This window comes from Mus musculus, chromosome 12 (genome assembly GCF_000001635.26).
Source record: "Mus musculus strain C57BL/6J chromosome 12, GRCm38.p6 C57BL/6J".
In the NCBI taxonomy this organism is placed as follows: Eukaryota; Metazoa; Chordata; class Mammalia; order Rodentia; family Muridae; genus Mus; species Mus musculus.
This window is the reverse complement of record NC_000078.6, coordinates 85,116,280-85,134,390: the sequence shown is the minus strand read 5'-3', so window position 1 is coordinate 85,134,390 and position 18,111 is coordinate 85,116,280. Positions and strand designations below refer to the sequence as shown.

At 44.1% G+C, this 18,111-nt stretch overlaps 1 protein-coding gene across 2 annotated transcripts in view; it reads right to left on the bottom strand.

Moving 5' to 3' along the window:
• Positions 1-299: 299 nt before the first annotated feature.
• The window catches only part of Dlst (dihydrolipoamide S-succinyltransferase (E2 component of 2-oxo-glutarate complex)), a 23,270-nt gene continuing 5,458 nt past the window's right edge, over positions 300-18,111 (bottom strand). Inside the window, exons 4-15 of one of the 2 annotated variants that reach the window (XM_006516392.4) lie at positions 15,977-16,032; positions 15,790-15,864; positions 15,554-15,609; positions 15,050-15,158; positions 12,252-12,404; positions 11,535-11,611; positions 10,520-10,617; positions 5,950-6,080; positions 4,526-4,599; positions 3,848-3,931; positions 3,327-3,494; positions 300-1,772 (exon numbers count right to left, since the gene is read on the bottom strand). In XM_006516392.4, coding sequence (XP_006516455.1) covers positions 1,638-1,772; positions 3,327-3,494; positions 3,848-3,931; positions 4,526-4,599; positions 5,950-6,080; positions 10,520-10,617; positions 11,535-11,611; positions 12,252-12,404; positions 15,050-15,158; positions 15,554-15,609; positions 15,790-15,864; positions 15,977-16,032 — 1,216 coding nt within the window. In that variant the 3' untranslated portion in view covers positions 300-1,637. Of the gene's footprint in view, positions 1,773-3,326; positions 3,495-3,847; positions 3,932-4,525; positions 4,600-5,949; positions 6,081-10,519; positions 10,618-11,534; positions 11,612-12,251; positions 12,405-15,046; positions 15,159-15,553; positions 15,610-15,789; positions 15,865-15,976; positions 16,033-18,111 lie in introns of both variants that reach the window. The other variant, NM_030225.4, reaches the window with a different exon arrangement.

Below are 18,111 nucleotides of genomic sequence, written 5' to 3'. Positions count from 1 at the left end.
CAATTTCTCAAGAATTGGCTTCTCAGGGGCATGGGGCCCCCTGACAGGAACCCAGGGCACTAAGACATTAGTGGGCTCTCCTGGCTGGCTGTTAAAAGCAATATGCCTAAAATATGGGATGGGGGCTTGGTATGCTGCTCAGAGATAAGAATATACAAAGATCCTGCGTCCACCAGTAGCTCCACCAAGATAGCCAACTCAGGAGGAAGTAGTAGCTTTCGGTGATAACGACATTGTGGTTGCCAACAATGATGGAGGCTGTAAAGCCTCGAGGGTCAAAAGGAGCACAGATCCCGGAGCCCTGTTTGAGAACATTTGCCCTTTAATTTTCATTCAAAATCAGTCTCTTTAAATATTTTAGTTACAAGTTCTGAATGGTGTAGATGTAGTAGCAGATGCTGCAGGCACTCAATACTGACCTCTTCCCCTCCCCCCAGCTTGTCTTGGATTACAAGAAAAAAGGGCATTCAGCACTAATGGCCACGGCAACTGTCAGCAGGCTCAGGCTCAGTGCAGGATACGAGGCCTAGGAGCGCTCAAAACCACTTAAGCATTTTACCATGCTTCAAGAATATTCCAACAACTGTACCTGCACCTGAGGGTGATCTTAGAGATGACACCATCATCTCGTCGCTGTCCTAACTCCTGAGGCTGGTTCCCACCGCAGTCCACCCTCCCCTGTCTCTGTGCCCTGCACCAGAGGCAACAAGACCTTGCTCCCCACAGGCCACATCCCAGGGAGGGAGAGCACAGCCTCTTCCCAGAACATGCTCACACCACCTGGAATTTAAAAGCTCTCTTCAGCCTGATCTTGTGAGAACAGTCCCTTCGTCAGGCTGCCCCACTGCCATGATGTGCTAAAATCTGCTTTAAGTGACAACAGTGTCCTAGAACGATTCCTAGAAGCTGGAAAGGGTTGGTATGACGACAGTTGTACGTAATTATGCCAAAATGAATCTTCCCAGTGCCAGCATACAATGGAGCCAGAGAGGGCAAGCCAGGGTTCAACTCCCACCTGTGACTATAACAGGTAAGCTCAGGGGATGCTGCACAATCCTGCCTGTCCCCAAATACCCCAGCCTGTGCTTTCTGGAAGAGGTAGAGCACCTTGAAGCCACTGACAGGTCAGAATGATGGTGCATTTAAGAAGCAAAGCAGCACCTCTTTGCCTGTGTTCAATACCTCCACACAGGTGGCATCAAGTCAGAGTGTGCACAGCTGGGATGGAGGCAAAGCATCCCCTAGGCATCTCTGGAGAACACTTTCCTAAGATAGAAACTCAAATCACATGGTCCCTGGTGGTATCCCTATAGCATACTGTTACTGGAGAAAAGCAAAATTGCCTTTGTAGAGGACTGGAATAAAGGCAGGAACATTAATGAGCATCCATTAAGGCTCTCACTCTCTCTCAGGTCCAAGATAGCAGAAGATAAGAGTCTCAGGGAGAGAGAAAGAGCCTCGAGGGAACACTAAGAACAGACTTGTGAACGCTGGTTACATCGTGCCCTGGCTTCCGTGCTTGAGGCCAATAGTATGTGCCTGCCTGTCATCAGGCTAACCTGGGATTGATGAGGGTACAGGGAGAAGAGTGGTTTTCAGTTCCTGCATGATCGATAGGTAGGATGTGTGGCTTCCTCCTAAAGGTCTAGGAGGAGGACTCTTGGATCTTCTACTGCTGCCTTGATTTTTCGGAGGAAAGTCACAGCCTCTCTGCCATCAATCAGCCGGTGGTCATAGGTCAGGGCTACATACATCATAGGTCGAACTTCCACCTGCAGAGAGGAGAGGTCAACAGATCTGTATCCAGCAGATCAGAGACAAAGCCCTGCTGAGGGAAATGTGAGAAAGCAAAGCCCACCCAATGGTTCTAGTTGCAAAACCTTTCCTCCCACTGCTGCCTCTGGATAACTTAGGTTTATTTTCTTTTGAGCAAAGCTCTGAGATTTAGAACCAAAGTTTAAACAAGGAAACAGGCCACTCAAAACCGCCTTGACACAAGTAAGCTACACTGTGCTCTACAGCTACTGTTACCCACAGAGGTTTGTTCTGCAGTTGTGGCTGCCTGTAGGAGCTACTTTCAAGTTCAATCTTTGTCATTACTATTTATTTATTTATTTATTTATTTATTTATTTATTTATTTGCAATGAGCACAGAGGTTTGTTCTGCAGTTGTGGCTGCCTGTAGGAGCTACTTTCAAGTTCAATCTTTGTCATTACTATTTATTTATTTATTTATTTATTTATTTATTTATTTATTTGCAATGAGCACAGAGGTTTGTTCTGCAGTTGTGGCTGCCTGTAGGAGCTACTTTCAAGTTCAATCTTTGTCATTACTATTTTTTTTTTTTTTTTTTTTTTTTTTGCAATGAGCAGATCCAACACCAGGCCTTGTGTATGCTTAGCAAGCACCTAACTTGCCCAAGGTAGAGGCAAGCAGATCTGAGTTCAAGGCCAGCCTTGTTTACATAGATAATTCTGGGACAAATAAGCTACACAGAGAAACCCTGTCTTAAAAATCCATGAACTAAAAAAATAAGTCTGTTATGTGCAAAGCTAAGTGTGTTAACTGTTTTCCAAGAAAAAGACCTATAGTTTTTTGACTTATAAAGGAGTCAATGACCCAGATATATTCTAGACACAGAAGTCTCAGAAAACTTTATTTTTTTAAACTAACTTATCTTCCAATAGCTAACTCAAGCTCTTGGGCCTCCCTCATACCTTGAACACTCAAAGAAACTTGTAAGCTTTCTCACATAATTCTGTAGCCCACAGACTGCTGTGCACTGTGCCGTTTTCTGACTCCCTGAGGCTCTGACAAGGCGGCAACAAGTGCCAGTGCAAACGTCAGCATGCATCAGAGCTGAGCATCTCTGCTTCAGTAGACTAAGTGTGTGAGGGGAAGGGAGTGGGGGAGGGGGAGTCTAAGCATTTACTTAAAAATAAATTAGTATTTACTGTGTATGAGCATCTCGCCTACATGTATGCGTGCCTAGCAGCCAAGGAGGACAGAGGATGGTGCCCGATACCTCAGAACCGGAATTACTGATGGCGGCAAGCCACTACGTGGATGCTGAGAACTGAATCTAGCTACTTTGCTAGCAGCAAGTGCTCTTAACTGCTGATTCGTCTCGCCGGTCCAGCACTTGCATTTTTGACAAGTTCCCAGATGATGTCAATAGCCCCAGATCACAGTTTGAGAACCAGTGTCTTAACTGTCACTTAGTAATTAAAATTACAGTGGATGCTTTATAGTAAGGATTTGGTTAGCTTTCTCTCTTACAGCCAGCCATTCAGCGATTAAAAATCTCAGAAACAATGGTTCCTACCTTGCCTCCCACAGCCACAGGCCTGTCAAAGATGGCGTGCATGCCCAGGATGGCAGATTGAGGGGGGTTGATAATGGGTGTTCCAAAAAGTGAGCCAAAAACTCCTCCGTTGCTGATGGTGAAGGTACCACCATCCATATCTTCAATGGCAAGTTCATTCTTCCGGGCCTAAGAACAACAAACATTAAGTCAAACCAGGCTTCTCTGATCCAAAACAGTGAATCTAGAAAACTCTTATCTGAGAGCCCAGGTGCAAACAGGACAGTGGCTCAGCTCAGGTGACTGTGACCGCCTTCAGAGAAACCCTGACTCTACAGAAGATTCTGACTTAGAGATCTCAGTCACTGGAGCATGCAGGCTCTGCCTGCCACATGCCTCTCCTTAGAACACAGCTGCTGCCTTCCTAGGAGGTTATGCTGTCCCCAGAGAGCCAGACTCCAGAGGCCTGAGCAGCGCAGCCTCTGCAGGCTCTGATCCCCCAACTGCCCAGCAGGCCGTGCACACACTTCCGTCTACTGTACCTTCTCTCCTAGTTCATTAATGGTCCGTTCAATATCTGCATAGTTCATAGTTTCCACATTCCTGATGACAGGAACCACGAGACCCTGGAGTGGAAAGTTATTTTAAGTTGCAAATAACAGTCCTCTTTATAGTTACAATTTCCCCAACCAGAACACCTTAAACTCACTGTGATTAAAAAGACTTACACTAAGATAAAGGAACGGGGTATAGTTTAAAAAAAAGAAAAATGCACTTTTACTAACAGTCTCCTAGCAATCCGGAGCTACAGAAATAAGCCCTTCCAGGTGAGCTCTGTGGTGGTCTGAGAACGGCCTCCACAGGATCATACACTGCTCTGAAGTTGGTGGAAGTGTTTGGGAAGATTAGGAGGTGTGGCCTCCTTTTGGGAGGAGGTGTGTCGCTGTGGGCAGGCTTTAAGTTCTAAAGAAGCCATGCTATTCCCAGTTAGTTAGTTCTCTCTACTTTGTGACTGTCTCAACATGTGAGCTCTCATGTACCATGCCTGCTACCACTTTCTGTAACATGAATGTAATTGTAATTTCTCTTAACCCTCTGAAACCGAAGCCCACCCAATCCTCTTTCTTCTGTAAGTTGCCCTGGTCCTAGCGTCTTAGCACAGAAATAGAAATGACCAAGACAGGATCTAAGTAAGCACTTCCAAGTCTTGCCCAACGTACCCTCGGGGTAGCAACTGCAACACTGATGTCAATATAATCTCTATACACCACTTCCTTGGTTGCATCATCAATCACTATGAAAGAGAAAACGGATGTTACATACAACCTCTTGGCCAAGGATAAGGAGTTAACAGAGTGAAAGTCTTCAGTGGCCAATGCAGTGTGGGCTGACTAATCGACATGAAAATAACTACATTACAAGTAACGAACACTCCTCTGGCTCCCATCCCAACTCATATCAGTGTTTCCCAAGCGTCTGAATCAACCTGAACGATGGAGCATGTTCTCCCAGAGCTCACAGGAGGTAACCTCAGTAGAAGCACACTAGTGGCCTATCTATGCAAGCCTTCCCTGAGCAGAGAATGGCTAGATAGCAAGTGCCCTGGAAAAGGCAGAGGAGGGTGGAGGAGGCCTGGCTTTCAAATACGTCATCTTAAAATATAAAACCAATTACTGAAAACTGTACCTACCTACAAGAAACGCAGGCTTGGGGGCTAAAGAGATGGCTCAGTGGTTAAGAGCACCGACTGCTCTTCCAGAAGTCCTAAGTTCAATTCCCAGCAACCACATGGTGGCTCACAACCATCTCTAATGGGATCTGATGCCATTTCCTGGTGTGTCTGAAGACAGCTACAGTGTACTTTATACATAAATAAATAAATAAATAAATAAATCTTTTTTTTTTAAAGAGGGGAGGGGAGGGGAGGGGAGGGGGAGGGGAGGGGAGGGGAGGGGAGGGGAGGGGAGGGGAGGGGAGGAGAGGAAAAAAAAAGAAAAGAAAAGAAAAGCAGGCTTGGGAATCTTCCAGAGTCTACAATGGATTGTTAGAGTACATGTCAAGTGAACGAGAACTCTGAGAGATGCCAAGAGCAAAGAAAGCCCTCCTGTGTGCCTAATGCACAGCACTCAATGGGGAACAGACTAAGGATTTTAGGCTGAGGACTGCAAAGTGTCACTGTCCCCTCTCCTATCTTCTAAGGAACACAGAAGTGCCTCAACACAACACAAAACAAGAAATGCAAGCTAGATCAACACTTCAGCGCTGAGAAGAGGAAAGACAATGAGTACGAAGCCCAAGCCTTCGTAATGAGGCCCCAACCCCAGGTCAGAGGTCAACCTGGAGCCTATGCCAAACATGAAAGTCAAGCCTCCAAGTAAAGGGTGCGTGGGGGTGAGGAGCAGCCAGAGCTTGAGATCGCCCATGACAAGACAGCTTGGGAAGCCAAGCTATCCCAGAGCTGCCTACTGCCAGAGTAAGTGCCAATTCTGCATACTTGGTACAGAGAAAGTAATCATGTTACCATTACTTTTAGTATTTGGTGAAGGTGATCATGTTTCCATAGACTGTGAATAAAAAGCTTTGGTGACCCCTAAATGTGGCAGCAGGTCTGTAGTCTTTTCCACACTGGCCTCAGGAAACTTACCTGCATTTACAACAGGCTGCTCCTGCAAGGCGAACGCCGAGGCCTTCACAAATGCTGACATGAAGCCTAATTTGAGGTTATGTTTTTTCAGGAAAGCATCCTTGTGCCGAGCTCTCATCTCTTGTATGTTACTGTAAATACATGATGCAAAGAAACTGTTGGTGAAGCTCTGGTGTGTATATACATGCACATACTGCCACAGGCTAAGTGTCGAGGACCTCTGAGAAACGCTGGCAACGGCTTTACTCCTGAGCCGTGCTCCCCAACCCACCCCTGCATCCTACCCTTTTTTTTTTCATTAAATAAATTTTTTGTTAAAATAATTTAACTCCAACTGTTATTTGTTAAAATAATTCAACAACTGTTGAATTTGCATTGAGTTATAATGACAATTCATGTTTCAATTGAAATGTCAGGGCTCACCTGACACGGTTACAAAACAATAAGCCGTTGTTCGCTTTTCAATGGTCAGTTGTATTAGAGTCCAACAACTGTGAACTGGATCTCTGGGGAACCCCAAATCAATAACGGTAAGTCTGTTTTCAAAATCTACTGCAGCCATTCTAGAAACCCTGATCAAGGTTTAATAGATACACAAGGACAAATTAAACAAGAGGACCCCCATGGTCTTCAACATCTGATTGGCTGAGGATACAGTTAAAGCTGAGCCAGTGCTAAGGGGCTGGGGGCTACTGATGCATCCCACCCTTTTAAAGTCTAGAGACTAGGTGTACTGAAATTGCATGATCTAGCCTTAAACTTGCACTTCCTCTGCTTCAATCTCCCAACGAGCTGGGATGGCAGGCCTGTACTACCCACCAGAACAGCTAAAGCCCTAGTTTGGACTTTCACAAGTTTTCACCCATGTATACAAATGGATGGGCTTTCCCTTGGCCTGAAGCATCTAAGTTCAAGCTTTGAAACATTCTCTAGTAGTCAATGTAATAAAGTACTCTATCACAAAATACCAGCCTAGAAGAATCAGCGCCATCCTGTCCCTTAAGATGGTTGAGCCCTTTTAAGGAGATCCTTTTAGTTCTATGAGTCACAGATTTCAGTGACAGATAATCTAAAGATCACAATGAATACTACCATTCCAAACGGTACTAATTATACGCAGGAGCTAAGTCCAATATTCTTCCCGGCTTATGCAAAGTCAGCAGACTCACTCTTTCCTCTGAGTTAGCAGTTCTTTCTACTTGCTCATGAAACAGTTACTAATGCCCATTATGTGTGGGGGAGGGGGACTGGGCTGGGCACCAAGATACAACAACACAACAGTGTCTGCCCTTAAGATTAGTTTCACCGACTGTGGTTTCCTTGGTATTTAGAAAGCGGCTCCGTGTGGGCTGTGGCCTGTCTTTCAGATTCAGCGCTGGGCTTGCCTCTGAGAAGACTCTGCAACTTGAACATCCTCTGGTCTATCAAGCTAGCCCCCACCCCACCCCACCCCACCCCCACATACACATATGCATTGCAGAGTTAGTGAGAAACGTCTCTCCCATTGTTTTCCCACAGGAAGGTCTATGATTATAGGAATACCATTCCATGATGAAAATTGAGTTGAACTTTATCTCAGGCCCAAATGCTCACGTCTCCCTTTCCCCCTATAATGGCTTAATTCAACATTAGCAGGAAAGATAAGATGTGGTACCCTTTAACTGCCCACTTCAGACCTTTTGTTTTTGAAAAAAGGAAATTTTCCTGAGGGGATTGATTGGGTTTAAAATGTTTATTTTCCTGAGTCTAACCTCATTTAGTGCTAGAATTACCACCCTAAAGGCATTACTGCAGAAAGAGGCGTGGTGGGTGTCTCTGTTCTCAGACCTGCCTAGATGCCATTTTCTGGTCATTAAGGAGTTTCTATTTCAGAGCTTAGCCCTTGGAGGCAACGCTGAGCCAGTGGAGGAAGGGGCAAGTCTCAGAAAGACTCCTCTGGGTTCGCTGATAGGCATAAGACCCAAAGGGCACTCGATCTAAACCACATTACCGGCTCCCGGGAAGTCTCAGGCCACTGCTAAGTGACACTAGATTGGCTACTGAAAGAAGATCCAGCTATTACACAGATTTGCAATCAAGGATGTTGGGCCAACTGCATCTTTTAGAGATATAAATATTTACATGCTTCGTCTTAAGAAATGGGTAAAATTTCAAAGTCCAATTTAATTTGTGTACACTTTGCCGCTAATGCAGGAAACACGGCTGCAGTCTTTGTGATTCACTAGGAAAAGTCCTTCCCTACATTATGGGCTTCCCAATAAAATTAACCAGATCCCTACATACATTTCCAATAAACAAACTTCCTCACTGAGAAGCAGAGGGAAAGACTTAATACTCAAAGCAAAGGGAGATGGGTACCTTAGAGACGTCATCTTTGACTTAATTCATTCTTACACTGATATTCAAATACAGATCCAACCTTCACCATTCATATCCTATGTGAACTGTTGGCAAAAAAAAACAAAAACAAAAACAAAAACAAAACCAACCCAGATCTTTTCTGTTTCTTGCATTTTCTTGACAGTGCCATGATCCAAACTGCTAAAACCATTTGGAATGAGTTTCTATGTAACACTACTTAGCATTTTCATGTTGTTTTGTTTTAAATTGAGACAGGCTCTCATTCTGAACTTTATGCAGCTAAGGTGAACCCTGAATTGTTGGTCCTGTTGCCTCCACCTCTCAAGTACCAGGATGACAGATGACACACTCTCCCTGGCTTACATGCTTGTCATTCAAACTCCGAAAGCAAACAACACTCCCTTCTCCACTTCATACTCATTTTTATCTTTTTGATGCTTTTTTTTCTTCTAGATTTTATTTAGTGTTCACCAAAATGAGATAGCAAGATCCAAAGAGCTTTTTTGCTTGTTTGTTTTTTTCGAGACAGGGTTTCTCTGTGTAGCCCTGGCTGTCCTGGAACTCACTTTGTAGACCAGGCTGGCCTCAAACTCAGAAATCCGCCTGCCTCTGCCTCCCGAGTGCTGGGATTAAAGGCATGCGCCACCACGCCCGGCAAGATCCAAAGAGCTTTTACACTCATCTCCATAACTCCTTAAATTTCACTTTAGTAATCTGCATATGATAAACACTTAAAATACTTGTTAAATAAAACTATTTTCTCTTTCCCAAAATGCTGATACTTAGATATATCAAAATCTTGAAAAAAACAAGGAAATCAACCATTAGGCCATTACAGGAATGGGTATAGTGAACTGGGGGTTTTTACATTTTAGAGTTTAACTGTTAGGGCTAGGGAAGACATCCTCGTTCCCAGGTAAGCATGAAGACCTGAGTTTGAACTCCAAAATCCATATAAAACCAACCAAGCAAACAAACCATCCTGGGTTTGGTGGCACACATGAAATCTCAGAGTTATAGACGTAGGAGACGCGCAGATCCCTGGGGCTCACTGGCTAGTCAGCTTGGCCTATTAACAAACTCGAGGCCAGTAGAAACCTGCCTTAATAAACAAGGTGGATGACTCCCAGGAACAACAACTGAAATTGATCTTTGGCTTTTATATGCATGTATGCACACCTACACACTCCCACACGTACATATGTATGTGCTTGCTTGCACAGACACAGACAGACACACACACACACACACAGAGGAACTTAATTTAGTTCCAATTCCATAATCCAAACAGGGTAGAGTAAGAGGTGGCAGGTTTCTGTCCTTTTGCCTGCTAGATTCTGAGTTGCTTGGGAACTATACAAGAAACAATCACTGTCAGAAAGAAGGAGAGTGTGGTGTCCTTTTAGGCACATTGTGAAGGGTTCCCATTCCAAGGGGTAGCAAGAAGTGGGCCATTACTAGCAGCAGGACATGGCAGCACCATCACCATCATCCTCAGCTACAGAGAGTTCAAGCCCAGCTCAGGCAACATGAGACACTGTCTCAAAACCCACCCACCAACCAACCAACCAGCTTGGGCATAATGGCACACACTTTTAACCCTAGTACTTGGGAGGCACAAGCAGGCAAATCTCTGTGAGTTCAAGGCCAGTCTGGTCTACATAGTGAGTTCTAGGCCAGCTAGGACTATATATTTGAGACCCTGTCTCAAAAACCAAACAGGGACTGGAGCAGTTATGAGAACCCAAATGTGGGCTTGTACTCATGTCAGTGAGCCCCCAAGACCTGTAACTCCAGTTCTAAGGGATCCCTCTTCTGCCCTCTGTTGGCACCCCTGCTCCAAATTCACACATATACATAAGTAAAAGTAAATATAAAAGCCTAAACAAAAATGATTACCCTAGGATAATTTATCAGAGACCATAATAGTTCAGGCATGAAAGTCCAAAAAACTAAGCTTTTTACATTGCAGTAAAGCTCACTATTTTCTTACACGCTTTCTAATTCATTCCATAGTATTAGAGAAGTAAACTAGCAAATTAAGCCAGTGGGTCATGCTGTATAAGTCAGCAAGGAGCTAAGCAGAGAAATAAATACCTCTCCCAGGTCAAGCTAGTTTTGGAAGCAGCACTGATAAGGGCTACAGCAAGTTCCCGCGTTCTACTTCTAGAAACACAGATGTGGGGACTAGAGGGACTAGAGATCCCACCTCATGTCAACCTCATTGAAAGTCGTCAGCATTGCACACGTGTTCTGGGCTTCCTTCAGACGCTGGGCGATGCGCTGCCGCATCCTGTTCATTTTCTCCTGAAAGGGAAGTGGAACGAGTTGACCATGAGACCATCCCTAGTCAGTGAGAGGACTCAGCCTGTCAGCGATGGATGACAAGCACCAGAGACCCTCCCGCCTCTACCTCCTAAAGTACTGGGATTCATGGCATGTGCCACAGTGCTGGGCTCAATCACTACAGTTAAAGCTAGAGGCTTTCCCTTTCTGGAGTAGCCCCAGCAAAAACACAGACTCAGAGACCAAGGTTTTCACTCAGCTATACCTGAAATTTGACCAAGAACAGAAGCTCAGGAAATAGTGTGATTTAAAAACCAAAACCAATTTACAAAAGGAAGACTGTGGTGTAGATCCAGCCAGCTTAAGAGTCATTTCAGAAAGGGCGACTTCTCTTGATAAAGACTGGCGTGAGAATAACTACTTGGGGAACGGAAACTCTAAAGCAAGCTTTTGAAGCTATGGTATTTTTAGGAAGCATTCTCAGGCAAAGAACCCACACTCTTGACCATACTTCCTTGAGGGTTCTGTCTCCTCTGACAGAGTACTGCTACAGTGCAACAATCTGGCCCCACTGGCTCCCCAGCTGCGGCGAAATATCCCGGAAGTATAGAGAGAGAGAGCGCTCAGCAGACTACTGCTGTGACTACCGCTGTGACATGCGTGTCACTGTGGGGAGAGGGGCTGTGCGTCTATTCTCTGCAGACATTTTACTCAGTGGAAGCATTTCACCAACAGCACAATACAGTAGAAACCCCAACATTCGGGAGACACTGAGTTCTAGTTATTCCCTCTGACAGTCACGAGACCATGAACAAGTAACTTTCTCCCCCTTCTCAAGGCCAAGGCAAAGAGGTGCCAGCCCTTTCTAACGGTGACCACACTCCATTACTCTCCACAGCGACTCTCTGCCACTTCCCTGGAAGTTGTCGGAGGCTTACCCGATGTTCTGAACGCAGACCTTTAGCAGCTCCTGCCTCAGCCAGTGGAGGGGCAGCAGTGGGTTTTATTGCAGACACTGAAAATGAAGAGAGTGCACAGCTACATCGGACACGGACAGCAATACTTTCTGCACCGTATTAACCCTTTACCCTCAAGATACTAAAGTTTATCAGCATCATTCCAAACTCGCAGATGAACAATCTAGTCATAGAAGTAATTAAACTAGTGTCATATGGTTAGCAAATAAATAGAAGGCTGGTTTGCAAACCCAGTTCTTCAGCAAACTTGGTGTATTCAGAGCCATGGCATCAGACTGTAACTGTGAGGGACACGAAGTCCCTTCTCCCTGGGAGTCAGAGACTGTAAGGATTAATCTTGACTGTCAATTTGACAGGACTTAGAACCACTGGGAAGATAAAAGCCTGGCCATGTCTATAACAGTTTTTCCAGAGAAACTGAATTCTTGCTCTCAGAGTGGAGAGACTTACTGTGAATACAGGCAGCACTGTAATGTGGGCTGGGGTCTGGAAGTGAGTAGCGTTTAGCTAACAAAGTGAATGGAGCAGCAGACAAACTTTCTTGGCTGCAATGGCCACGTGACCATCTGCCGTGCACTGAAACCACACCTTCCCTGACATAAAGGACTCTTCATCCTCAAAACAAGCTAAAATAAATCTAAGTAGCTCTCCGTGAAGTATTCTGTTACAGGGTCTTACCTGGTTTGCTAGAAGGAGGCTGTGAGGGTGAGGGCACTGGTGGCATCTGAGTGAGCACAGGTGCTGCGGGGGGAGGAGGGGCCGCCGGTGCTGCGGGCTCTGCTTTGTGGGCTGGAGCAGGAGTTTCAGCTGGTTTGGCCTTAGCAGGAGCAGCTGCACAGAGAGAGAGAGAGAGAGAGAGAGAGAGAGAATGCCATTGGCACCACTCCATGGAAGGCAATTAACCACAGCTACTAAAGAGGATTCAGAGAGAAAGGTCTATTTCCAGCCTCAAACAAATGTCTCCTAGGTCCTTGCTATAGGCAAAGCATCAAGTGATACACAGTGACACGAGCCACTACTCTCTAGTCTCAGGTCTCCCTAAACGTCCTGCTGGCTCGATTCAGATGCCTTCCTGATTTCACAAATATTAACTAACATCTACAGACTTTCAAATTCAGCAAATACTTTCAAAGCACATACTAAGCCCAAGGAAATAAAACTTAAGCCAATGATTCTCAGCCTTTCTAATGCTGTGACCCTTTAATACAGTTCCTTATGTGGTAGTAAACCCTCCCCCCACAGCCACTTCATTGCTACTTCATAACTGTAATTTTCATACTATCATGAATCATAATACAAATATCTGATATGCGTAGGTTTTTGGGTGACCCTTGTGAAAGAGTCACTCAACCTCCAAAGGGGTTGGTGACCAGCAGAACCACTGTTTTAAGCAAAAACAACAAAGCAAATGAAAATGTTTAAATGCACACATAAATGTGACACGCTGCTAACAATCTTCTATTTTAGAGTTAACATGTACAAGAAATACTCTTTCTCTTTTGTTTTTGGGTTTTTTGGGTTTTTTTGTTTGTTTGGTTGGTTTTTTTGTTTTTGTTTTTCAAGACAGCTAACAAAGGGTTTCTCTGTGTAGCCCTGGCTGTCCTGGAACTCACTCTGTAGACCAGGCTGGCCTCGAACTCAGAAATTCGCCTGCCTCTGCCTCCCGAGTGCTGGGATTAAAGGCGTGCGCCACCATGCCCGGCTCTCTTGTTTTTCAAGACGTTTCTCTGTGTAACCCTCCCCTGGAACTCTCTGTAGACCAGGCTGGCCTCAAACTCACAAAGATCCACAAAGGTGTGCACTGCCACCACCAGGCAAAAGGAATACTCTTAACCATTAAAAATTTTTTAAAAAGGAATGGGGGTGGGGGATATAGCTCAGTGGTTAAGAGCACTGACTGTTCTTCTAGAGGTCCTGAGTTCAAATTCCAGCAACTATAACAGTGGTTCACAGCCATCTGTAATAGGATCCAATGCCCGCTTTTGGTGTGTCTGAAGACAGTGACAGTGGACTCATATACATAAAATAATTCTTAAAAGAATGTTAAAAAAAAAGAACATTTATTTTAAATAAATAAATCAAATTAAAGAATTATTTTATCATTATTAACTGTGTATATGTGCACGTGAATGGAGATGCCTATAAAGGCTCATTGGAACCCGTGGAGCGGGAGTCTTAGACAACTGTGAGCTGCCATGTAGGCACTGGGAAGTGAACTTGGGTCCTCTGAAAGAACAGTATCTACTCTGAACCACTGAGCCATCTCTCCAGCCTCTGAACTCTTTAATCTTAAATGAGCATTTGATTAAAATGTTATTTTGGCGCCTGGAAAGATGTCTCAGGGGTCCCAGCATGAATACTGACAGGTGTATTCATCCTAGCTACTTCAGATTTTTTTCCCTTTACTTTGAACTTGATCTTGCCCTGACCAACTTTAATGGTCTAATCTACCATCTTTCTGCTTGACTATCTTAACAGTTAAATACTCTAACTACAAAAATCTTTACTTACAAGTCAGAAAAACAGATTTTCTAACCCCAATATTGACTATAAGGTCCAGTACAGGCATCTTTCTTTGGCATTTCTTCCAAAGAGAAATGCCAATTTTTCCTGAGAAAAATGTGAGAAGAAACTACACGGAAAGGAGGTGATTCAGTGGTGGAGACACACAGGACCAAGTCTGACAACCTGAGTTCGAGCGCTAGGGCCCATGTGACAGGAAGGGAAAACTGACTCTCAAGTTACCCACCGACCTCCACACTCGTGCCTTTGTGTGTACACTCCCCACACAGATACACACACACACACACACACACACACACACACACACAAATGTAATTGTAAAGAAAAAAGGAAACTACACTCAATTGTCAACACAGTGGCTCTCAGGCCTGACTATATGTCAGAATCACTTAGGAGAATGCTACAAAACTAACAACAATCCAACTATTATAGCAAGGTGGTAAATCAGAAATCTCAGGAGCTGGAAGCCTTTTCATTTGTATCTTTTTTAAAGCTCCATGTGATCCAGGTCAGTGCAGGGAAACTACTCTCTTCAGATACCTGACTTCTGCTAGTCTGACCGTCTGTCCGTCCATCCCCGTCCCCCCATCCCTGTCACCTCCACCCCTACCCCCTTGGAGCCGAGGACCAAACCCAGGGCCTTGTGCTTGCTAGGCAAGCTTTCTACCACTGAGCTAAATCCCCAACCCCCTGTTAGTTCTTTAAGAAAAAGATCCAATCTGAGAAATATGGAAAGAACAGAGTATTGTGGGTTTTTAAAATTACCCTGTTGGCTTAGAACTTGACAATGAAAGTTCACCATCCATCAACAGGATTTCTTCTACCCTTCAACTAAAGGTGTAACTAGAATGCCAGTCAGAGGCAGGGGAGTTGCTAGGACAGTATGCTCAGCCTCAATCCCACCAGGAAACACTGGAGACCTTAACCACCAGGAAAAAGAACTTCTTTACCACCAGTTTTCCTGAGTGTGAACAGAGGAGTTCCTCCTTCAACTTTGCCCCCATCGGGTACCAAAAGAGCTTCAATGATGCCATTTGCTGGCGACGGAACCTGCACAGAAGTCTGGAAAGGAAAGAAATGGAGACAGAGTCCGGCATTTGTATCCTATCGGCATTTGTATAGTATTGCATTAGTCAAGCAGGATGAGTAGAAAGAGTTACAACACTGTTACACCTGGATATTACATCTCCTCTGCACACAGAAATACCTAAGGCCATGTTTTCAGTCAGAAAAAGACAAGTGATTGCTATCTTGAGGATTCACCTTCTGTCTTTTCTTAGAAACATTAAAACATGCTTTAGTTACTATGTTTCCAAGTGATACAAGGAAGAAGACTGAAAGCAGCCCAGGAACCACAAAGCAAACAAAGTAGCTACTGATTCAAGTTACTAGTGTACATACTACATACGACTGAATAATCAAAAGTAATCTGTAATAAATCCTTAGGATGAACCCACCTTGTCTGTCTCAATCTCACACACCACTTCATCTTCTGCAACCGCATCTCCAACAGCTGAAAGACAAAGGACACCTGTTGGCTGGGAGCCTCAGGGCCCCTGTTAACCCACTGTGTGAAAAGACCACTTTCCTACAAGACTGGGCAGGAAGTAGATGCGTATGTGAGGAAAAGGTGGAGCCAGTTCCCACTTGCTGTGCTTCATGAAGAGACCTTAGTTTTTAACTTAAAGCTCACCTTTCTCCCACCTGACATCTCCCTCTGTGACAGACTCTGCAAACGCTGGGGTTTGGACTGTTATCACATCATTCTCTAGGGAAAAACAAAACAGGAAAACCACAAGTGCTCATTCTGTCTTTAATAATCTCACTCAGTTGTTTCTCTTCCCAGTAAAAGTCCATTCACAAGAAATCAGGTACTTAACTGCACACAGCCGTGGTTTGGAAGAAGCGAACCCTGAAGACGCTACCACTGTTAATGCTACAAAAGAAACACAAATGTTAATTCTTTTTAGAATGTGAGCCACTAATATCTCAGTCCAGTCCAGGTACCAAGGGTTACCTACTTAAACTGGTGGATCTTAAGCAGATTCTCCTGCAGGGGACCTTGTCAAAGCACACATGTCAGGCCAGACCTGGACAGATTCTGACTCAGCAAGTAGCACCCCAAAGCCTGATGATCTAAGTGCCTTAAACAGTGCTCCATACTAAAATGAAATGTCACCTCTCAAAAGAGTGAGACACACTGGTTCTAGGAAGTAAAAAGAATCTTAGTCCTTTGCAAACTAACCAAAATGATGTTTCCTCCCAATTAGGTTTCTTTAACCAAATCCTCTGCAGCACGCAGATATGCCAAACACAAATGTGTTACTACCCTCAGGATTAGATTTCCATAAGGCAGCAAAATGAGAGTAAACTCAGAAGCAAAAAGCAAAGTATTAGGCAACCACTAACCCCGCCCCCCAAAATAATTAAAAAACAAAAACAGCAACAAAAAAGAAAACAAAGCAAAGCAAAACAAAACAACCCCCCCCCCAAAAAAAAACCCATGGTATTTCCTCTAACATTCCCATACACAGAGGCAGCACATCTGCCCTTCCTGGACTCACTGCAAAGGAACCTCAAAACCATGCCGTTTGAACATGGGGTAGTACACGCTGGAAGGTGATAGCTATCACCCTCTGGACAAACTCACTAAGTTACAGCTGAGGAGTGGAGATACAGTAGAGATACAGTGGAGATACACCTGGTTACTAAGGTTATCTGCCACTCAACCGCTATTTATATAGTTTGAGAGAATGAGTTAAACTGATGAAAAAATTTAGGGGATCTTCTCAACAGGTTTGTTTTGTTTTGTTTTTCGAGACTAAGTATCACTATCCCTGGCTGTCCTGGAATTCAATCTATAGATTAAGCGGCCTCAAACTCAAGAGGTCTGCCCTGCCTCTGCTCCCTCAATGCGGAGATTAAAGGCCTGAGGCATTCATTACCTTAACAGGTTATTTTTACAATACATAAGTAGACTTAACTGCCTTTTTGCCCTTTCTCTTTTATGCCAGGATAACTTTAAAATGTATACATGTAGTATCAAGGGGAACAATACAAAAATACAGCACATAGAACACTGCGTATAAAGTTTGTATACATACATAAGAATCTAATAAAAACATATGTCCATGAGCAGAGACTAACGTGGAAAAGGGGTTGCTCTGGCAGACACCTAGAAAGCTGGTGCACTGGCTACTCTTGGAAGAGGCACTCAATGTGCTAAGGATAAAAGACGTATTGCTGAGCAGTGGTGGCTCACGCTTTCAGTTCCAGCACCCAGGGGGCAGAGGCCAGCCTAGTCTGCAGAGCATTTTCCAAGACAGCCAGGGCTACACTGAGAAACCCTATTTGGAAAACAAAAAACAAAACTGATAGCCTTTTTTAAGACTTTTGAAACATGAAATTGCCTATTAAGTAAAAAGCAAAGCAAAAAAGTTTTACACTAAAAAGGTCTTTTGAGCAGGTGAGACGGCTCAGTGGACAAGGTCTGCCAAGCCTGGTGGCCTGCGCTTGACTCCCTGGGACCCACCCAGTGGACAGAGAACCAGCTTCCCACAAGTTCTTCATGCTGTGCTCCCATCACTGCTACTACACGAACAAATGCAATCAAAGAATATTGTGTAAAGATCTTTTAAACAAAATAGACATGCGTAGAAGAAAAGACAGCATGCGACACAGACAGTGTTACTAGCATGCCACAGTTGAGGGTGACTCAAGTGGAAGTTTAGTTTTCCACAATTAACTTCAGTTATGTGTTGTATTTACTACATAAAGTCATGATTACTCCTCATTACCCCACTCTCCATTTAAACTGAACAAGTAATATGTTATGACTCTGAATCATTTTTTGAATTATGAAAGCATTACTTGCTTACTGCTGAGTATTAGAAACAGAAAAAAAAACTCTTTACAATGTAATTACACATCAAAAACTGAAATATTCTATAAATCTTTTATTTCTTACTTATCATAGTGGGAACATGTTAAAACACTACAGCTTAACCGCTGGCTG